The 18,696-nt window shown below is 44.0% G+C and overlaps 1 protein-coding gene across 5 annotated transcripts in view; it reads left to right on the top strand.

The window, feature by feature from the left end:
* Positions 1–1,410: 1,410 nt before the first annotated feature.
* TUBE1 (tubulin epsilon 1) overlaps positions 1,411–18,696 on the top strand; it is a 35,193-nt gene continuing 17,907 nt past the window's right edge. For 2 of the 5 annotated variants that reach the window (XM_075923997.2, XM_075923996.2), the window contains exons 1-6: positions 1,477–1,632; positions 1,703–1,776; positions 3,890–3,942; positions 10,510–10,567; positions 11,029–11,144; positions 16,508–16,629. In XM_075923997.2, coding sequence (XP_075780112.1) covers positions 1,608–1,632; positions 1,703–1,776; positions 3,890–3,942; positions 10,510–10,567; positions 11,029–11,144; positions 16,508–16,629 — 448 coding nt within the window. In that variant the 5' untranslated portion in view covers positions 1,477–1,607. Of the gene's footprint in view, positions 1,456–1,476; positions 1,633–1,702; positions 1,777–1,839; positions 2,178–3,889; positions 3,943–10,509; positions 10,568–11,028; positions 11,145–16,507; positions 16,630–18,696 lie in introns of those variants that run through there. The other 3 variants (XM_075923998.2, XM_014573700.4, XM_075923999.2) reach the window with 3 other exon arrangements.

The raw sequence follows: 18,696 nt of genomic DNA, 5'->3' as shown, positions 1-18,696 counted from the left end.
AGAGCACCCAATATCAACAGGGATTATGTCTACATTGGGAAGGTTTGGCAATGAAAGTGCTTTCAACATGCAAAAGTTGCCAAAAGCAAAAAAGCAGTCAAGCCAATTCTTCTGCCTCCCATTGTTGATATTCAAGGTCACATTGCTAGCACCCAGAGCAAAGCAATGCAGATAAGCATCTCGCAGTGCAGTGTTGTGGGAAGGCAGAGCTGATCCCTGCGCTTCTAGAGAGTCACTCATAGCTCTGTGAGCTCTCTGTGCTCAGGAATATCAAAGCAGCACAGAAATCTCTCCAGCCCGCTCCCTGCAGCAGCAGTCTGCCTGCCACTGTGTTCCTAGAAGGGCCAAACAGGAACATTCCAATGATTTTTCTTTGTTTGTTCCCCAAACAGAGCAGCTTACTCAGCTGTCAGATACCTCCCTACACTTTGAAAGGGGTGGGGGGAAGCATGCCTGCAGGTCAGCAGATATCACAAAACAGGGAGCACAGCCATCAGGGTAGACATTGAGGATACTGTTGGAAGCCAATTCTTGCCATAAAAAAACCCCAGCAGAGTCCATACTGGCTTTTTGTCAACAATAAAGGTAGGGGAAAAGACAAAAGTATCTCACAGGGGTGGAAGTTTTTTGTCGCCAAAACTGGGAGGTTTTGGCAACAAAAGGTACCAGCCTATACAAGGGCAAGAGAGGAGCAATTAGGAGGAGCATTACCAGCAGATCCAGAGAAGTGATTATTCCCCTTTATTCTGCTCTAGTGAGGCCACATCTGGAGCATTGTGTCCAGTTCTGGGCCCCCAACTAAAAGAAGGATGTGGATGCATTGGAGAGGGTCCAGCGGAGGGTGATCAAAATGATTAGGGGACTGGAGCATATGACCTATAAGGAGAGGCTGAGGGATTTGGGTGTGTTTAATCTGTAGAAGAGAAGAGTGAGAGGGATTTGATAGCAGCCTTTAACTTCCTAAACTGAGGTTCCAAAGAGGCCGGAGAAAGGCTATTCACAGTAGTGAGGAATGGCAGAAGAGGCACAATGGTCTCAAGTTACAGTGGGAGAGATCTAGGTTGTATATTAGGAAAAACTATTTACTAGGAGGGTGGTGAAGCACTGGAATGGGTTACCTGAGGAGGTGGTGGAATCTCCAGCCCTAGAGGTTTTTAAGTCTCAGCTGACAAAGCCCTGGCTAGGTTGATTTAATTGGGATTGGTCCTGTCTTGGGCAGGGGGCTGACTTGATGTCCTTCTGAGGTCTCTTCCAGCTCTAGGAGTCTAAGCCATGGATCTGCTACCTCTGGCTCCGCCCCTCTCTTTGCCCACCCACGTTCAGCAGCCTTCACACGGAGCGTTCCATTTGCGTGAGAAGGAAGTCAATGGGGGGGGGGGGGGAGATGTCGCGCATACTCTCACCCCGGCGGGGATGTGAGCCCGGATGGTACCTTCCACGCCGAGCCTAGCAGGGGTGAGCCTCGCGCCCGGCGCCGCCCACGCGAGGGGCGGGACTTTCGAACCCAGATTTTTAGTGGGCAGAGCTAGCACCTCGCCGGTTGGTGGGGGTGGAGCCCAGCGGCTGCTGCCCGCGCGCGCCTAGTAACGGCTCCTGGAGCGGCGCCCATGACGCAGTCGGTGGTAGTGCAGGGTAAGCCGGTGTGACACCCCTCCCCCTCCCGCCCCCGCCCCGCTGACCCCTGTCTCTCCCCGCTTTGCAGTGGGCCAGTGCGGGAACCAGATCGGCTGCCGCTTCTGGGACCTGGCGCTGAGGGAACACGCCGCCGTCAACAAGGTAACGGCCCCGCGAGCGGCTCCGGCTCCCACCCCCGCCGGGGCGGAGCTGCCGGGCCGCGGACGGTGCCACCGCAGCTCGATAGGGCCGCTGCGGCCACTGGGTCTGAGCAGCCTGGGAGTCGAGCTCCGCCCCTCCCCGGACGCTGCTGGGTCCCGTTAGTCCCGCCTCCCTCGCCCCGGGGCGGCTCCGCGCGGTGTCTCCTCCCTCGCTCCACCGTCTGCCTCTGGGGAGCGGGGGCCCGGGGGTGACTGGGCTGGACGCAGGGCAAGGCGGGAGGGGTCCATGTCGCGGGTCTCTGAAATCTCCCGGCGGTGACTTGAGCTTCCCCCAGCCCCGCCCCACCCCACGCGCCGCCGTCCCACCGGCTTCGAAACGTCCCATGAACGGGGCCGCTCGGGGTAAAAAAGCTTCCTGTGGGAGGGACCCCGCCGGTGCAGGACAGAGCTGGGGTTGGGAGTGAGGGTTCCAGCAAGAGCCACCCGGCCCATAGGCCGGTTCGGACAACTGTCCTAGGCTTTGGGGAGCCTGAGGCGGGCTTTGGCATTAGTGCCAGCAGCAGGGGTTAGGCCTGCCCTTGCACTCACTGGCAGCACAGAAAGTGGAGTGGCACAGCTGGGAGCCTGCGGAGTGGACTGGGCCCCCATCTGTTCCCTCGAGATCCTCCCCCAAGCGATAGGCCCACGGGAATAGTAGGCTTCTGGTGCCAGCAGCAGGGTTCAAGCCTATCTCTGCAGGCAACAACAGTATGCGGGGAAGAGCAGAGGGGGGACCTGGAAGAGGGATGGAGTGGGGGGCGGTTGGCTTGGGCCTCACACCCACCTAGAGACAACCTGGGTTCCAGTTAGGAGTGAAAGCTTTGGGTGGGACTGCAAATGAGCGGCGGGCCTGTATGAAGGGGGTGTGAACACAGCTCACTATGGTTCTCCAAGTAAGCATGAGGCTTGGGTGGCATGTTGCCCTAGTCTCCCTCTCCTGTGCTCTGGCCAGATGGGACTGAGAGGGGACTTCTAGTCTTTTGGTGCAGCAGCTCTGGGCATTCCTGAGAGGCGCTAATCCTAAAATGAAACCTGGATTTACTTTCTGCAAGCCTGAGTGTATATCAGAGCAATTCTGGTATTTTTTTTACCTTATCTGAGTAGGCCCCTGGCAGGATCCAAAATACAAGGGACTGTAAAAGTGCATTAAAGTCTAGGAATGTGAATGGTTAACCAGTTACCCAGTAAGCATAATCCTTACTGGGTGCTGCTTACCAGTAACCAGTTCCTAGGAGCATCCTGTGTCTCAGTGCAGGCAGAAGGCTGCTCCAGCCTCAACAGGTCTACTGGACCAAAACCAGTAACTCTGCAGGGCTGGGGAAGCCGTGGAGCCGGTGGATCCATCAGTCCTGTGAGGCCAGCAGCAGCCCATCTATTCCAGCTGGGCTGGAGTGGCCTCCCATTCACTGGATCCCAATTGATCAGTTCACTGGTTAAATGGGATTTTACATCCTTACTAAAGTCCCATCGTCATTTCTATATTGAGCACAGGACAGAGTAACAGATAAATGGGCCCTGAAATTAGCATGCTAAGGATCCTCCATGGAAATGTGTCCAGTGTGCAAGGAATGTACAGATATTCTTTGATGAAAATTTCAGTGTGTTGTTAAAGATTGTGATGAACAGTCCTTTTGGTTACTTTCTTTCAAAGCAACTAGTACTGGCACCAATTGTGCAGGTATTGCATTGTATACAGCAACATGCTTTTATTTTCAGCCTACTCTTTAAGTAGACAGCTGTATAGTAGATATGGACCAGCTATGCTGCCATAACAAATATAACACGTAAAACAGTTCAGCTCATTCTGTTGCTATCTAATAAATACATTGTTTTTTTCATAAAATACAAAAATCTTCAGAAATGCAAAATAAAAGAAAATTTAATATTGGTTGTGATATTTGTTAAATCTTATGTTGACTAAAATGTTATTTATTGCCTGAATTGTTTACTCTCATAATTTCAAAGCTCTGTGTATATATATTAACTAAATACTGTTGTTCAGTGTTAGCCAGAAATAGCACAGAGAATCCCTATAATTGCTCACTTAAAACTTGTGCAACATTTCTGTTTTTTAGAAAGGAATTTATGATGAAGCATTAAGCAGCTTCTTTAGAAATGTGGATACCAGGTAAGCTTCTTTTTTTAAATCAAGAAACCTATTTGAAATGTATCACAGTAATTGATTTTGGTACCTTCAGCAATCTCTGTCTGCTATTCCCTTGAATAAACTTCAGTTTAATCTGTATTCCAGGTCAAACTACTAGTTGTCCTAGAAAGAGATCTTAACATCTTATACTTCCATATGTTGTGTCTGTCGTCCTCCTTCTTTATCTATAGAGCCTTTGCTATTCTAAGTCTATGAAAATATTCTCCTTTTTTTACTCTTTTCTTGCTCGAAAGGAGCTGTCAGTTATGACTGTGTGTTAATCTTCCTTTTAAAATAAAACATATTCTGCTTCAGCCACATAGTCCTATTTAAGTGGCAGACTTCATCATTATGGTTTGTTAGTGTTGATTGGGATCTTGCAAGAAGAATTCATATAAGAAGCACAGTCTATTTAGGCAGGTGTTGAAAAATGCACCTGAACTTTTCTAGCATGAGCACTAAGACTTGTAGCTAGAGTTTTAGAAAAAAAGACTTATTCTATCACACATCCCTGCTACTCACTCACATATTTGCATCTAAGCCACATACTGTGTAATTTACAGGGATAGAACAGTGGTGGTGCTTACCATATATTGTATTTAGCTGTAACATTGTTAATCAGCTTTCTGACTAATACTGGTAAATCACTAGCTGCAAGATAGTTATGGTTGTTTTACAAAGTTCAGTTTTAACAAATAGCTTTAAATCTTCATTTTGTAAAGAATTCATTGAAATGGCAAAACTCAAAATACAAACTATACATTTTGAGTACTGTTTCAATGAGTCAAAATTTAGATTGTTTGTAAAAGGGGGACAAATGAAAAACATGCTGCCATCCATCCAGTGACCACATTGCTGCTCCTCACATGCTTATTTCTTGAATGCCAGTTATACATATAGGGTACGTCTAGATTACCCATAGGCTACATCTACACTGGCACCCTTTTCCAGAAATGCTTAAAACGGAACAGTTTTTCCGTTATAAGTATTTCCGGAAAAGCGCGTCTACATTGGCAGGATGCTTTTCCGGAAAAGCGCCCGTGCCAATGTAGATGCGCTTTTCCGCAAAAAAAAAAACAACAAAAAAAACCCAATGGTCATTTTCACGATCAGGGCTTTTTTGCGGAAAAGACTACTGTGCTGTCTACACTGGCCCTTTTCCGGAATAGTTTTTCCGGAAAAGGACTTTTGCCCGAACGGGAGCAGCATATTTTTTCTGGAAAAACAATGACGATTTTATATTAGATCATAATTGCTTTTCCGGAAAAGCAAACGGCCAGTGTAGACAGCTCGCAGCTTATTCCGGAAAAGCGGCTGCTTTTCCAGAATAAGTGGCCCAGTGTAGACACAGCCATAGTGTTTATCCCATAGACTGTTTTATAACTTTTTAGCCATAACAGAAAATACGTTAAGGTGAAACCACCAGCTTTTAATTTTATGACAAATTTGCTGCATCACAAATGCCATCACCCAGTCAGATAGGAAGAGCATATGTGCCTCTTCAGATAAGCCTGTATCTTGGGGGAAGATTCTAAATTGGAGAAAAAGAAACGTAGCAGCTCCATTCTAACCTCTGAGTGCTGTTTAAATTCCCATACAATTCATTACCCTTACTACTACTAGATCATGAATCCTAATGTGGGAGATGGTGAGGAGCTGCTGAACACACTCCTGGCTATTTTAAAAAAAAAAAAAAAAAGTCAGAAGACCTTATGCAAGATCACTGAAGCCACAGGTCCCTTGTTTGTTTGACATTCTCCAATCGTACACACTGCACCATACTGCATTTCAGAGTTGTTAAACAAGTTTGAGCTATCCTGTCTCTACACACTATGTACTATACGGCACACACAAAACCATTCACTAGTCAGCAGCAGAACATTGGTAATCGGCTAATCCTACATTCTGGCTTTGGAACACACTAGGAAAACATCTTTACAGTCCTTCAGTGGCTGACCTAGAAAGGGGATAGCAATTAAGCCTGTAGTTCAACTAATAATGGTCTGTGCTAGAGAGCTGAAGTTCAAGGGATTCAAACCCTGCCAAGATCTAATGAAGGAGGATGGTTGCATGTGATTTACACACAGGGAAAAAAACAAATTTAAAATAGATGTTGTATTTAATGTATAAATTCATAAATCTTTATGGTGTGAATTGTCAATGTTAGTTGTCATGCAATTTGCTTGTGGTCAATGTTTATATATTGTGTATCTCTCACATTCTTCCTATTTCCTCCATCCCTTCTTCCAGTCCACAAAATATGTGAGTCTTTGATAACTTCCCTGCCAAAGACCTTGGCTCTTTAGCACAAACTTTGAAGACACTCCTTTTTTGCTCTAGGGGTCATAAATTCAGTACTTGGATGAAGGTAAGATGGCAACCATCACATTTGCCAGTGACCCGTAATGGTACCTCTCAAACTTTAAATGTATGCTTCATACTGGCAGGAAAGGAGAAGGGCAATAAGCAAAGCTGCAAGTCTAATGCAGGTAATGGGACTGCTGCTTCTGTAGCTCTTCCTGACTGTATGCAGTTTCCAAAAGTCCAAAAGAGGCTGTAATGTTTTGGGAAGTGAGTTGTGACACAGGCTCCTTCACTGAAGTTCCCTCCCACTGACAGATTATGCTGTCGCTGCTAAACATGTAGGGCTTGGTTTTGTATTTACTTTTGATAACTTAGATGGCAATACAATGTTTGACCCAAAGAATTTACTGTCATAAAACTGCCTCTCTTTCTTCAGGCAGGAGACATGCATACCCAGTATAGTTAGGAACAGCTCAGACCACAGTTTTTCCATCCAGTTTCATCCAAGTAGTTGCAGCTCCTTGTCTCATTGACTCTGAATGGTAACCTAGTGAGATATGCCAATGCTCTTTAAAAAAGGCTAGGAAATTATTTAAAGGAGGGAAAAAAGATTTTTGCTAACAGTTCAGTTTGTATCAGAAAAGTCTGTAACAGCCTTAAAAGCATGGGTGCTAGAAATGTTTGTATTCCTTTATGCTTTTATATTGCCTACAGTTCTGTTGATAACTCTCTCCAGGACTCCCTATAAGCTTTATTTAAATCTCCAGCGTATACCCAGAAGTACTCCACTTTATCCAACTTGCACTCTAACACACAGCACCTGAACAGTAATGTTGGCAGTATTAAGATATTCACACATTTTGTGCATTTGGTTGGTTAGCCTATCGCATTGGTCTCAACCTTTTGAAGCATGAGATCACTTTTTTAATTTAAGTGCAATCCAGGATCTACCTCAAATCCAAATACCCTTGCCCTGCCTCCTTCCCTCCCCTTCTCCAAGGCCCCGCACCTGCTCACTCCATCCTCCCTCCCTCCCCCATCCTTACTCACTTCTATGAGGTTGGGACAAAGGACTGGGGTACAGACTCTGATCTTGAGCTAAAGGATTTGGAGTGTGGGAGTGGGTTCGGAGTTGAGCTACAGGCAGGGTTCAGAGGGCAGGCTCTGAGAGGGAGTTTTGGTGCAGGGGGACTCGAGGCTAGGGCAGAATAGAGTTGAGATCAATGGGACCCCCATTGGGCTATTGGTTATTCTGGGGCAGATCTCTCTGGGTGAAGGTGTTCCATTGAGCCTAAATGTTGATGCATTAAGCCAGAGAGCAGGATTCTAGCCCAATGATGAGTGGACTCAGCTCGGACGAAGTAGTCCCAATTTCTTTTTCACATTGGGGAAACTGAAAATAGGTCTCCACTGCTCAGGTGAGTGTGCAGACCACTGGACCAAAGACTGGACTGCTGTATGATTTGTGTGCACTTCGGCCTCCTATGAAGAATCCTACCAGGTGATATCAGCAGGGCAGGATCTGGATTGAGGATCCCAGTGGGGCTTAGGTGTGAGATGGGCACCTAGAATGTGGGATATGTGTATGCTCACTGGCAAAAACTTGGTGCCATAGTGTTTTTAATGTAGGAAACTTGGAGACAAAGTACTTGAAGTACCTACAAAGCAATGTGGCAGCTGAGCAGGGAGCCTGAGGGTCTGGTTGGTACCTAAATGTTGGACTTAGATGCCATAGTGCCACTTTAGACAACTATGTACTTTTGTGGACTAGTGATGTTAAGTGGGTATTTAACTAATTGAGTAGTCAATATACTCAATTGGTCAGTAGGCAGCTGGCTCAGTCCTGGCACTCATGCTGGGTGTGGAACCAAACCCCGCTTCAGCTCTACAATTTAAAATGCAGTAGGAGCCAGGCAACTTGCCCCCTAGCTGCTCCTGCATTTTAAATTGCAGAGTCGCAGCAGGGTTTGCTTCTGGACTGGCATGAGCAGGGACTGAGATGGGCTGCCTGCCCACCCGGCTCCTACTAAATTTTAAATGCAGAGCTCCTGGGGGGCCCCAGGGACAGGCAGCACATTGGAGAAGGTGCTGGGGAGAACTGGCTCTTACACCAACTCCCCCCAACATTGGCTCCTGTTTCCCCCGATAAGCCTAGTCAACTACACAGGTCCACAATAGGAATGTAAGGGAGTAATCACAGGATCAATTTAATGTAGTGCAGTGTAGCATTTTTCTAGACAAAAACATAGTATGCTTTTTTTATTTATCACATTAAAATTAAAAAGCTTCTTTGGAGAACTTAGAAAATATTTGTGAGGGTGGTTGGTGCATTAGGGATAGTTGGTGTTGAGGGCAGTGAAGACAAGTGAAAAAAGTCAAAGACTGTGAAGACAGAAGTAGGAGAGAGCTTTATCTTTATTAAACATTTTTCAATTTATGTCCCTCTGCCCTGGGTAAACCCACTAAGGGTACGTCTAGACTACATGCCTCTGGTGACAGAGGCATGTAGATTAGGCTACCCGACAGAGTAAAATGAAGCTGCGATTTAAATAATCGCCGCTTCATTTAAATTTACATGGCTGCCGCGTTGAGCCGACAAACAGCTGATCAGTGTAAAAAAGGTGGGCAATGACTTTTTGCAGGGGGCCACTTCAATGTGGCCCCAAGCTGTGCCAGAAGGGGCAGGGGCTCAGGCAGAAGGAGTGGGACCAGGATACTTCTCACTTCCCCACCTACAGATGGTGATTGGTCTGGAAGTGGGGGAGCATATGAAGGCTTTGCCCCCAGAGATTCCCCCTACATGCCTGTGCCCGTCAGTGGGAGGAGACATCACGTGCTCCCCCAGGCCAATAAGGGTTTGGAGGTGGGGGAGTCTGCAGAGTTTTCTCCTACCCTGCCAGGAGCATATAGTGCTTCTAAGTGCTGTGTGCTCCTTGCAGGGCGGGGGCCGGGCAGAGGAAAATTTGTGCTTCTCCCTGCCCCAAGGCCCTGAGGGCACGAGAGCATCAGGGTCTCCGCAGGCCAGATCAATCCGCTAGGCGCGCCAGATCCAGCCCATGAAGGGCCTTTTGCCCACCCCTGGCATAAGGAGAGGGAGTAACAATATTTTTTTGGCTGCTTTGCACTTCAGAGGCAGCTAGAAAGCTGATTTTCAGGAATAGATACGTTTTCCCTGATATTTAGGGATTCCTGAGTAGTCTACGGCCAGCTTTATGCGACCCATTCTAAAAACATATTTAAACTTTATACTGCAGTGCCAAGTAAGTAGCACACTAGTAGTAACTAGTAAGGTTTTTTTTGAGCAATTAGAGTTACCTTTTTAACAAATTTTTACATTCCTAGCTGGAACACTGTATGCTCTAGTGAACCCAAGCTGACATAACACACTGCTAGGGGGCATCCATATTGTTGTATCTGGACGCATGTACTTGGGGCCTCTCGATACTGGTAAGGTGAGAAATGGTTTGGAACGATCTTTCGCTGCCCACACCTTGGGTACATCTAGACTACAAGCTTCTTTCGAAAGAGAGCGTCTAGACTGCAATCACTTCTTTCGGAAAAGCAAGATGCTTTTTCGAAAGAGAGCACCCAGGCAGTCTGGATGCTCTCTTTCGGAAAAGCCCTGTTTGCATTCAAGAACACTTTTTTTTTTTTTTTTTTTTTTTTTGAAGAGCACTTTTGAAAAAAGGCGTTCTTCCTCATAAAATGAGGTTTACTGCAGTTGAAAAAACCTCTGTGTTCTTTCTATCTAATTTCGAAAGAACGCGGCGGCTGTCTAGATGCAGGGGAAGGTTTTTTTTTTTTAAAAAAAAAGGCCACTTTTTTCGAAAAAACCCTGTAGTCTAGACACTCCCCTTCTGATGGAACTGACCCCATGATTCAAGTATGAGATTAAACTGAAAAGTATGGCCAATAACTAAGCTGAAACTTGCATATGTAGAGTAGGGGAATATTTCTGGTGGTGAATATTTAATATTGATTATCTTTGTTTCCAAGTGATTTTGTTCTTAAGGTAACAGTGGGATGGGATCCTGTAAAAACTTAGGGACTTTCCATGAAGACTTTGCTAGTAAAGAATGTTTTATATCTGTTTGAGGGGAGTGTTTTGCGTTGTGTGTGTTTGTTTTACATTTGGTCAGACCTACGTGGACAGCAGAGATCAATGAGGAGTAAAGACAATATTATTAAAATTCTATCGCTTCCATGATGATTTTGATCTGATGAAAAAATTTCTCCCTTTTCCAGAACTGGTGGTGATGGTGCTGATATTTACAAAGGAAAAATCCTGTCTTTAAAAGCAAGAGTAAGACAATCAATAGAAGATAATTTCAGATACATTGCATACTCTTAGTATAAAGAGTTCATAATTTCAATGTTGTGTTTACCTTTCATCTTAAATGCACAATTTCAGACATGCTTCTCAAACTAAAACTGAAATTTTAAGAAGAAACTTCTCTGAAAAGCTATGCCAATTTTTACTAAATATTTAGCATATTATACCTTTAACTCTTCAAATTTTGAACAGTATTCAAAAGTTGCAGCCACTGAAATAATGCTTCATTAAACTTTGTTTTTTGACAAAAAGATCAAGGTGAATTTTTCTAAAATTAGCTTCAGTCATAATGCATCTTTTCAATAATATCTTTATGCCTAAAACTTTAAAGGCACAAGATACCTTTTATCTTGCAAGTACTCGCATATCTTTTTGTGTAACATTTTCAAAGAGTGGCATACTGACTGAATTAAATTTTTTCTTTCTCTAAGGCTCTCTTGATTGACATGGAGGAGGGTGTAGTGAATGAAATACTGCAGGGGCCATTGAGAGATGTATTTGATAGCAAGCAGCTCATCACAGATGTTTCTGGTTCAGGGAACAACTGGTGAGAATAAACTCTTCTTCATAAAACAATTTTAGCTACTAAGTAGACGGCAGTTGAGAAGGGAAATGATAGTAATGTCTTTCTAGTAGATTCTGTTGAACCGGTGAGAACTGCATCAACAGTAAATCTTAGAATTTCTGTCACCTTAAGGAGAACTTTGAAAAGTGTTTTGTTTTATGCATCATTCTGCTAATATAACATTTCTTCTGTGTTCCATTGCCCTCGCTGTTTTTTGTTACTGAGCCTACTTGCATGAAGAAAGGATCATTTGTTTCTTAGGTATTCTCATCATGGTGCTCATTCTTTACGGGAGATCATAATCTAGTTTGGGACATCATTCCCCTTGCACGGAGAGTGAGTGAGGAGTCAGTAACAGGAGCAAATGAACTTTGGACTTTTAGCCTATGCTGTGACAGACCGGGCTGGTCTGGGCACAGCTGAGGGCGTCCGCTCAGGGCAAATTGCTCAAATTCGGGGCTCCTTACAGCCCCCAGACTGGTGACCTTTCCAAACAGGCCACAAACCAGTCCCACAGCCTGCCTGAAGCCTCATGAGCAAAACCCCTCCAACACCCCAGCAATGTCTGTGCCCCAGATGGCCCCGGGCCTCATACACAGGTGGGGGGGGGGGTCTTAAAACCCAATCCCACTTACCCCAAACAAGTTCTGTCCAGTTCCAAGAAACCAGCTACAGATCCCAAGTCAATTTACCCTCCGGATCTTACCCACAAATCACACTGAGCTAATCCTTTAGCATCTAACATCTAAAGGTTTATTGCTACCAGAAAGAAAAGCATGAGAGTAAGGTTGTTAAAAGATACTTTACATGCATTGAATCTCCTAGTTCTCGATACAGGCTCTAGCAGAGATGTTATAGCTGCTGGCTTAGAAGTCCTTAGTTGCACATCCTAGGTTAGGATGGGTCCACAGTTCTTTCCAGCTCTTCGATCCCTGCACTGCTGCCTCTGGGATGAAGTGCTGAGCTGAGTACCAAGTTGGAGTCAGCCACATGGCATCTTTATACATCCTCCCTGGTCTCTTGGCTGCAGCAGGTCATCTGGCCAGCAGCCTGTCACTGTGTTCCCTGCTGGTAGCCCTTAGGTGTCGGTCACCATTCCCGAGGTGTGTCCTTGGCCCATTGAGCGCTATTGTCCCACAGGGCCTCACTAATTAGCATGTCCAAAGGCCGGGCTCTGCCCAATGCTCAACCACATTCAGAGAGACTCCCAGTCTCCATACAGATTACAGATTCCTTGCTCTACACACAGACATTATACAGATATATGAAGAGCAGATACAGAATCAGAAGAAAGTAAGCTTTTGTTTGACCCCTCAAATGGCCCCCTTTATACCACTTTTGGGGCGAACACCCCCCATGCGTGCAGCAGTGACCCGGCTGCTCCCCTCACAGTCCAATAACGTGACATATGCACTAAGTCACAAAAAAGGGAGGAGAAACTCAAAATAATGTAGATAACAGAGTGAATGTCCAAATTTTCTCTGAGGTTTTAGTACATCTCTAATACTCAGCGAAAGAGTGGATTGTTTCTAAACAGATATCCCAAACTAGGGAGTAACATACCAGTTGAGAATTCCATAATATTGAGTTTCTTAACACAGTAGTGTTAGTTATTTATCAGGAAGTGGTACTGGAGAAGACCTAAGTATTACCATTTATAATGGTTGTAATTATAAACTCCAGTATTCAGGGTTTCCATATTAAAAACAAATGAAGACTAACAGGCGCATACTAAATAGTGTGAAGGTAGCCTTTCCCCCTCAATGGGGATGTCTAATTTTCACTGATCGTAAGATTGAAGGAAAAATAGTCCCTTTCTTCCTATTTGTGAGTTTAAAAAAGTAAGCAGTACTTCTGTTATGCTCTATCATAATTTTGTACAACATTCCAGTTGCCAATATCACAGGTGAACAGGTTGTGCAAGTGGGGGAGTGGCACTATACGTGAAAGAAAATATAGAGTCAAATGAAGTAAAAATATTAAATGAGCCAAAATATTCACGGAATCTCTGTGAATAGCAATTCCATGCTCTAATAATGAGAATTTATCAGCAGGGATACATTTATTGCCCACCTGATCAGGGCAATGGTAGTGACTATGAAATGCTAAGGGAGATTAGAGAGACTATCAAAATAAAAAATTAAATAATAGTGGGTGATTTCAACTATACCCATTTTGACGGGGTACGTGTCACCACAGGACAGGATGCAGAAATAACAATTTCTTGATACCTTAAATGACTGCTTCTTGGAGCAGTTGGTTCTGGAATGCACAAGGGGAGAGGCAATTCTTGATTAAGTTCTAAGTGGAGTGCAGGATCTGGCCCAAGAGGTAAATATAACTGGACTGCTTAGAAGTAGTGACCATAATGTAATAACATTTAACATCCCTTCTTAGTGGGGGAAAATACCTCAGCAGCCCAACACTATAATTTCAGAAAGGGGAACTGCACAAAAAATGAGGAGATTCGTTAAACAGAAATTAAAAGGCACAGTGAGAAACGTAAAATCCCTGTAAGCATCATGGGAACTTTTCAAAGACACCATAATAGAGGCCAAACTTAAATGTATATCCCGAATTTAAAAATACAGTAAGAGAACCAAAAAAGTGCCACCATAGCTTAACAACCAAGTAAAAGAAGCAGTAAGAGATGAAAAAGACATATTTTAAAAAGTAGAAGTCAAATCCTAGTGAGGAAAATAGAAAGGAGCATTGGGGGGAGGGATAGCTCAGTGGTTTGAGCATTGGCCTGCTAAACCCAGCGTTGTGAATTCAATCCTTGTGGAGGCCATTTGGGGCAATAATTCATCAGGGGTGGTACTTGGTCCTGCTGTGAAGGGAGGGGACTGGACTCGATGACCTTTCAAGGTCCCTTCCAGTTCTAGGAGATAGTCAATCTCCATTATTAATTAATTAAGCATAAACTTTGTCAAATTAAGTGTAAAAATATAATAAGAAAGGCCAAACGAGAGTTTGAAGAAAAGCTAGCCAAAAACTCAAAGTAATAGCAAAATGTTTTCCAAGTACAGGCAGTCCCCGGGTTACATGGATCCGACTTACATTGGATCCCTACTTACAAACGGGGTGAGGCAACCCCGCACTAGCTGCTTCCCCCCAGCAGACCAGGGAGACGCGAAGCTAGCGCGCCCTCCTCCTCCCCCCCAGCAGACCAGGGAGACGCGGAGCGGCTTTTCTCAGCAGACACCTCAGCTTGAGAATAAAGGACTGAGGGAAGTGAGGTGTGGGAGAATAAAACTGAGCTCTGGAGAAATGTTTGGCTAGAGTTTCCCCTACAATATGTACCAGTTCCGACTTACATACAAATTCAACTTAAGAACAAACCTACAGTCCCTATCTTGTACGTAACCCGGGGACTGCCTGTATATCAGAAGCAGAAAGCCTGCTAAACATCCAGTGGGGCCCTTGAACGATCGAGATGCTAAAGGAGCACTCAAAGATGATGAAGTCATTGCAGAAAAACTCAATGAATTCTTTGTTTGAGTCTTCATAACTGAGTATGTTAGGGAGATTCCCAAACCTGAGCCATTCTTTTTAGGTGACACATCTGAGAAATTGTCCCAGACTGGGGTGTCATTAGAGGATGTTTTGGAACAAATTGATAAACGTTAACAGTAACAAGTCACCGGGATCAGATGGTGTTTATCCAAGAGTTCTGAAAGAAATCAAATATAAAATTGGGGGACTACTAACTGTGGTTTGTAACCTATCCTTTATATCAGCTTCTGTACCTAATGACTGGAAGGTAGACACCAATATTTAAAAAGGGCTTTAGAGGTGATCCTGGCAATTATAGACTAGTAAGTCTAAAGTCAGTACCAGGCAAATTAGTTGAAACTATAGTAAATACAATTGTCAGACACATAGATGAATATAATTTGTTGGGGGAAAACCAACATGATTTCTGTAAAGGGAAATCAAGACTTACTAATCTACTAGAGTTCTTTGAGGGTGTCAACAAATATGTGGAAAAGGGGGAACCAGTGGATATAGTGTATACTTATATTTCCAGAAAGCCTGTGACAAGGTCCCTCACCAAAGGCTCTCAAGTAAAGTAAGTTGTCATGGGATAAGAGGGAAGGTCCTTTTATGGATTGATAATTGGTTAATAGACAAGAAATAAAGGGTAGGAATAAATTATAAGTTTTCAGAATGGAGAGTGATAACTAGAGGTGTCCTCTAAGGGCCTCTCCTGGGACCAGTCCTATTCAATTTATTTGTAAATGATCTGGAGAAAGGGGAAAACAGGTGGCAAAATTCGCAGATGCCACTAAACTGCTCAGGATAGTTAAGACCAAAGCAGACTGTGAAGAGTTTGAAAAAGATCTCTCACAATCAACTGATTGGGCAATAAAATGACAAATGAAATTTAATATTGATAAATGTAAAGTAATGCACATCGGAAAAAATAATCCCAACTATATATGCAATATGATGGGGACTAATTTAGCTACAACTAACAGATCTCGGAGTCATTGTGGATAGTTCTCTGAAAACATCCACTTAGTATGCAGTGGCAATCAAAAAAGCAAACAATGTTGGAAATCATTAAAAAAGGGATAGAGAATAAGACAGAGGATACTCCCACATCTTGAATACTGCATACCAATGTGGTCAGGTCATCTGGAAAAAGTTCTGAGAAGGGCAACAAAAATGACTAGGGGTTTGGAATGAGTCCCATATGTAGAGAGTTTTAAAAGACTTGGATTTTTCAGCTTAGAAAAGAGGAGACTAGGGGGCGGGTTTTAATAGAGGTTTATAAAATCATCATTGATGTGGAAAAAGTGAATAAGGAAAAATTATTTACTTGTTCCCATAATATAATAACTAGAGGTCACCAAATTAAATTAATAGGCAGCAAGTTTAAAACAAATAAAAGGAAGGTTTTTTTCACTCAGCACACAGTCAGCCTGTGATCCTCTTTGCCAGAGGATGTTGTGAAGACTAGGATTTTAACAGGGTTCAATAAAGAGCTTGATAAATTCATGGAGATTAGGTCCATCAGTGGCTATTAGCCAGGATGGGTAGGAATGGTGTCCTTAACTTACGTTTGTCTGGAAATGGATGACAGGAGAGGGATCACATGATAATTACCTGTTGTGTTCACTCCCTCTGGGGCATCTGGCATTGGCCACTGTCAGTAGACAAGATACTGGGCTAGATGGACCTTTGTTTTGACCCAGTATGGCCGCTCTTGTATTAATTTATATTTATTTTGAGAACAAAATACTGAGTACAGATTTTGAACCATTCAGCAGGCATGTGTACAAACTAGAATAGGAAGAATTAACGTGCAAAGCTGGAAGTTTTCATTTTCTTATTTCCAGGGCTGTAGGTCATAAACTATATGGCTGTCAGTATCGGGAACACATTGTGGAAAAGCTGAGGAGGACTGCAGAACACTGCGACTGTCTGCAGTGTTTTTTTGTAATTCATTCAATGGGAGGAGGTAAGTGTTTTCCATTGTTAGCATGTTTGCAAGTGCAAAAGGTACTAGATTTTGAAAAAAATTCAGTTTAATAATCTAAGATACTGGTAGCATGGTGTGATGGAATAGCATTCTCCTCTTGTGAGCACCCCTGTCTGACCGAGTGCCTGCATTCCCTCAGTTTGACAGCCTTTTCGGCTATTCAGTCCTCCAGCCATGTTACACAGCCTGGTGTGAATCACTCATTCCTTTTTGGAGTGCACTCTTAACAGGGGCCCATCTCAGTACCCTCTGTTAGTGTCCCTCTTAGTTTGTTCTCCTCTTAAAATGATGCCTCCAGGGCTTTCCCTTTCTCAGCCATCCAGCCTCACAATCTGCACACCTTGAAGACTCCAGTGACACTAATTGCAACTCTGTTCTTCAGCTTCTTTTTGTAAGCTTTCCTGGCCCCTGATTGGCCGCTTTCTCTGCAGTCACTCTAGAATCCTGAGATGACTTCTCTATTGTCCTTTTCTTGTAGGACAGGGTGTGGCAAGGCCACAAGCTTCCAGCAGGAAGCCTCAGGGCCTACTCCACCCTGTCACACATGGTTAGGAATTTTTTTTTGAATTAGCAAATACCCTTTAAATCGGGTTGCTAGTAATATTGTTATTGTAGCACCTTAAGATCCTTTTTGATGCTTAGGGATCCTTCTTGTTAGGCACTGTATACACAGAACAAGAAGACTGTCCCTGCCCCAAAGATTGTACGATCCAACTATAATACCTGAGACTACAGACAGACAGGGGAGGGAGAACATGCTGGTCACCATGCTAGGCAATAGATCTAGGTACACCAGCACCTCATGGTTCTCAAAGGTTTTTTTGAAGATGTCACTGAAAAGCATAGTTTTAAGTAAGCTTCTGAAGGCGAATAAAGTGTTTCCTTTCATGAGATTTTGAATTTAAATCTTATTTTCTCCACTTGGGTTCTTTGAACCCTGATTGCCAGACTGTCCTGCTCCCACAATGTTTTCTTCTTTTTTTACCTAGTATTATCAACATACATAACGTTTTTTCTGAGTACCTTTTTTAAAATGTATCCAAGGGGAGATCCACGGCTTAATTTTCAAGTGTCTGATTTGAACTTTATGTTGACAGTAGAGAAAATGGGAAAAACTTGCAAACTAAGCAAAAGTAATAAGGAAGTCACTGAAGGACAAATAAATCTGAATACCAAAATGTACCACTTGCAGTCATCTTGCTGATTATAATAACAAAAAAAACTCGTTATAGATATGTATCCATACTTAAACTGAATCTTTAACCTGTATTATTGTGCTACTTGAATCTATGTTTTAGGCTTAAGTAAAGATACACATTGATCAGATACAATATTTGAGTGTTCTAAAACAGCTGTTCTCAAACTTTAGTAACCCAAGGACCCCAATTATTTTTAAAATTTGAGGGACTTCTGGATCCACCCCTTCACTGAGTTCCCACTCCCCACTTGCTCTATTTCCCTTCCCTCTGTCACTATCCTTCATCCTAGCTCACTTACACAAAAAGGATTAGAGGTTTGAGGTGAAGGCTTTGGATGAAGGTGTGGGCTCTGGAATGGAGCCAAAGATGTGGGAATGTAGGAGGAGTTCCAGACTAGGGAAAGGGGTTGGGATGTTGAGGGATGCCAGAAGGGAGTTTGGGTACTGGAAGGCACTTTGGGCTAGGACAGGGGTTGAGGTACAGGAGAAGGTTCGGAGTGCAGGGATCCAGTAGCATCTACTGCTGCTCCCAGGAAGTAGCCACCAAGTCCCTGTATCTCCTTGGTGAATGGGCAGCCAGGGAGGCTCTTCACACTGCCCTTGGCCCACAACTCCCATTGGTCATGGTTCCCAACCATTGGAAGCTGAGAAGCCGGCACTTGGGCGGGAGCAGCATGCAAAGCCTCCTTGGCCAGCCATGCACGTAGGGCTTTCAGATGCCTTGTGGCCACTTCCAGGAGCCATGCAGAACCAGGGCAGGTATGGGGCCTGTCTTAGCCCCTGGAGAGAGGGAGAGGAAATGATCAGCAGGGCCTGCAGCCCCCCCAGAAGTTCCCTTATGTACTCCG

Source organism: Pelodiscus sinensis, chromosome 3 (assembly GCF_052426305.1).
Source record: "Pelodiscus sinensis isolate ZL-2025 chromosome 3, ASM5242630v1, whole genome shotgun sequence".
Classification (NCBI taxonomy): domain Eukaryota; kingdom Metazoa; phylum Chordata; order Testudines; family Trionychidae; genus Pelodiscus; species Pelodiscus sinensis.
The sequence above is the reverse complement of the archived record's forward strand: the minus strand, read 5'-3'. Positions and strand labels throughout refer to the sequence as shown.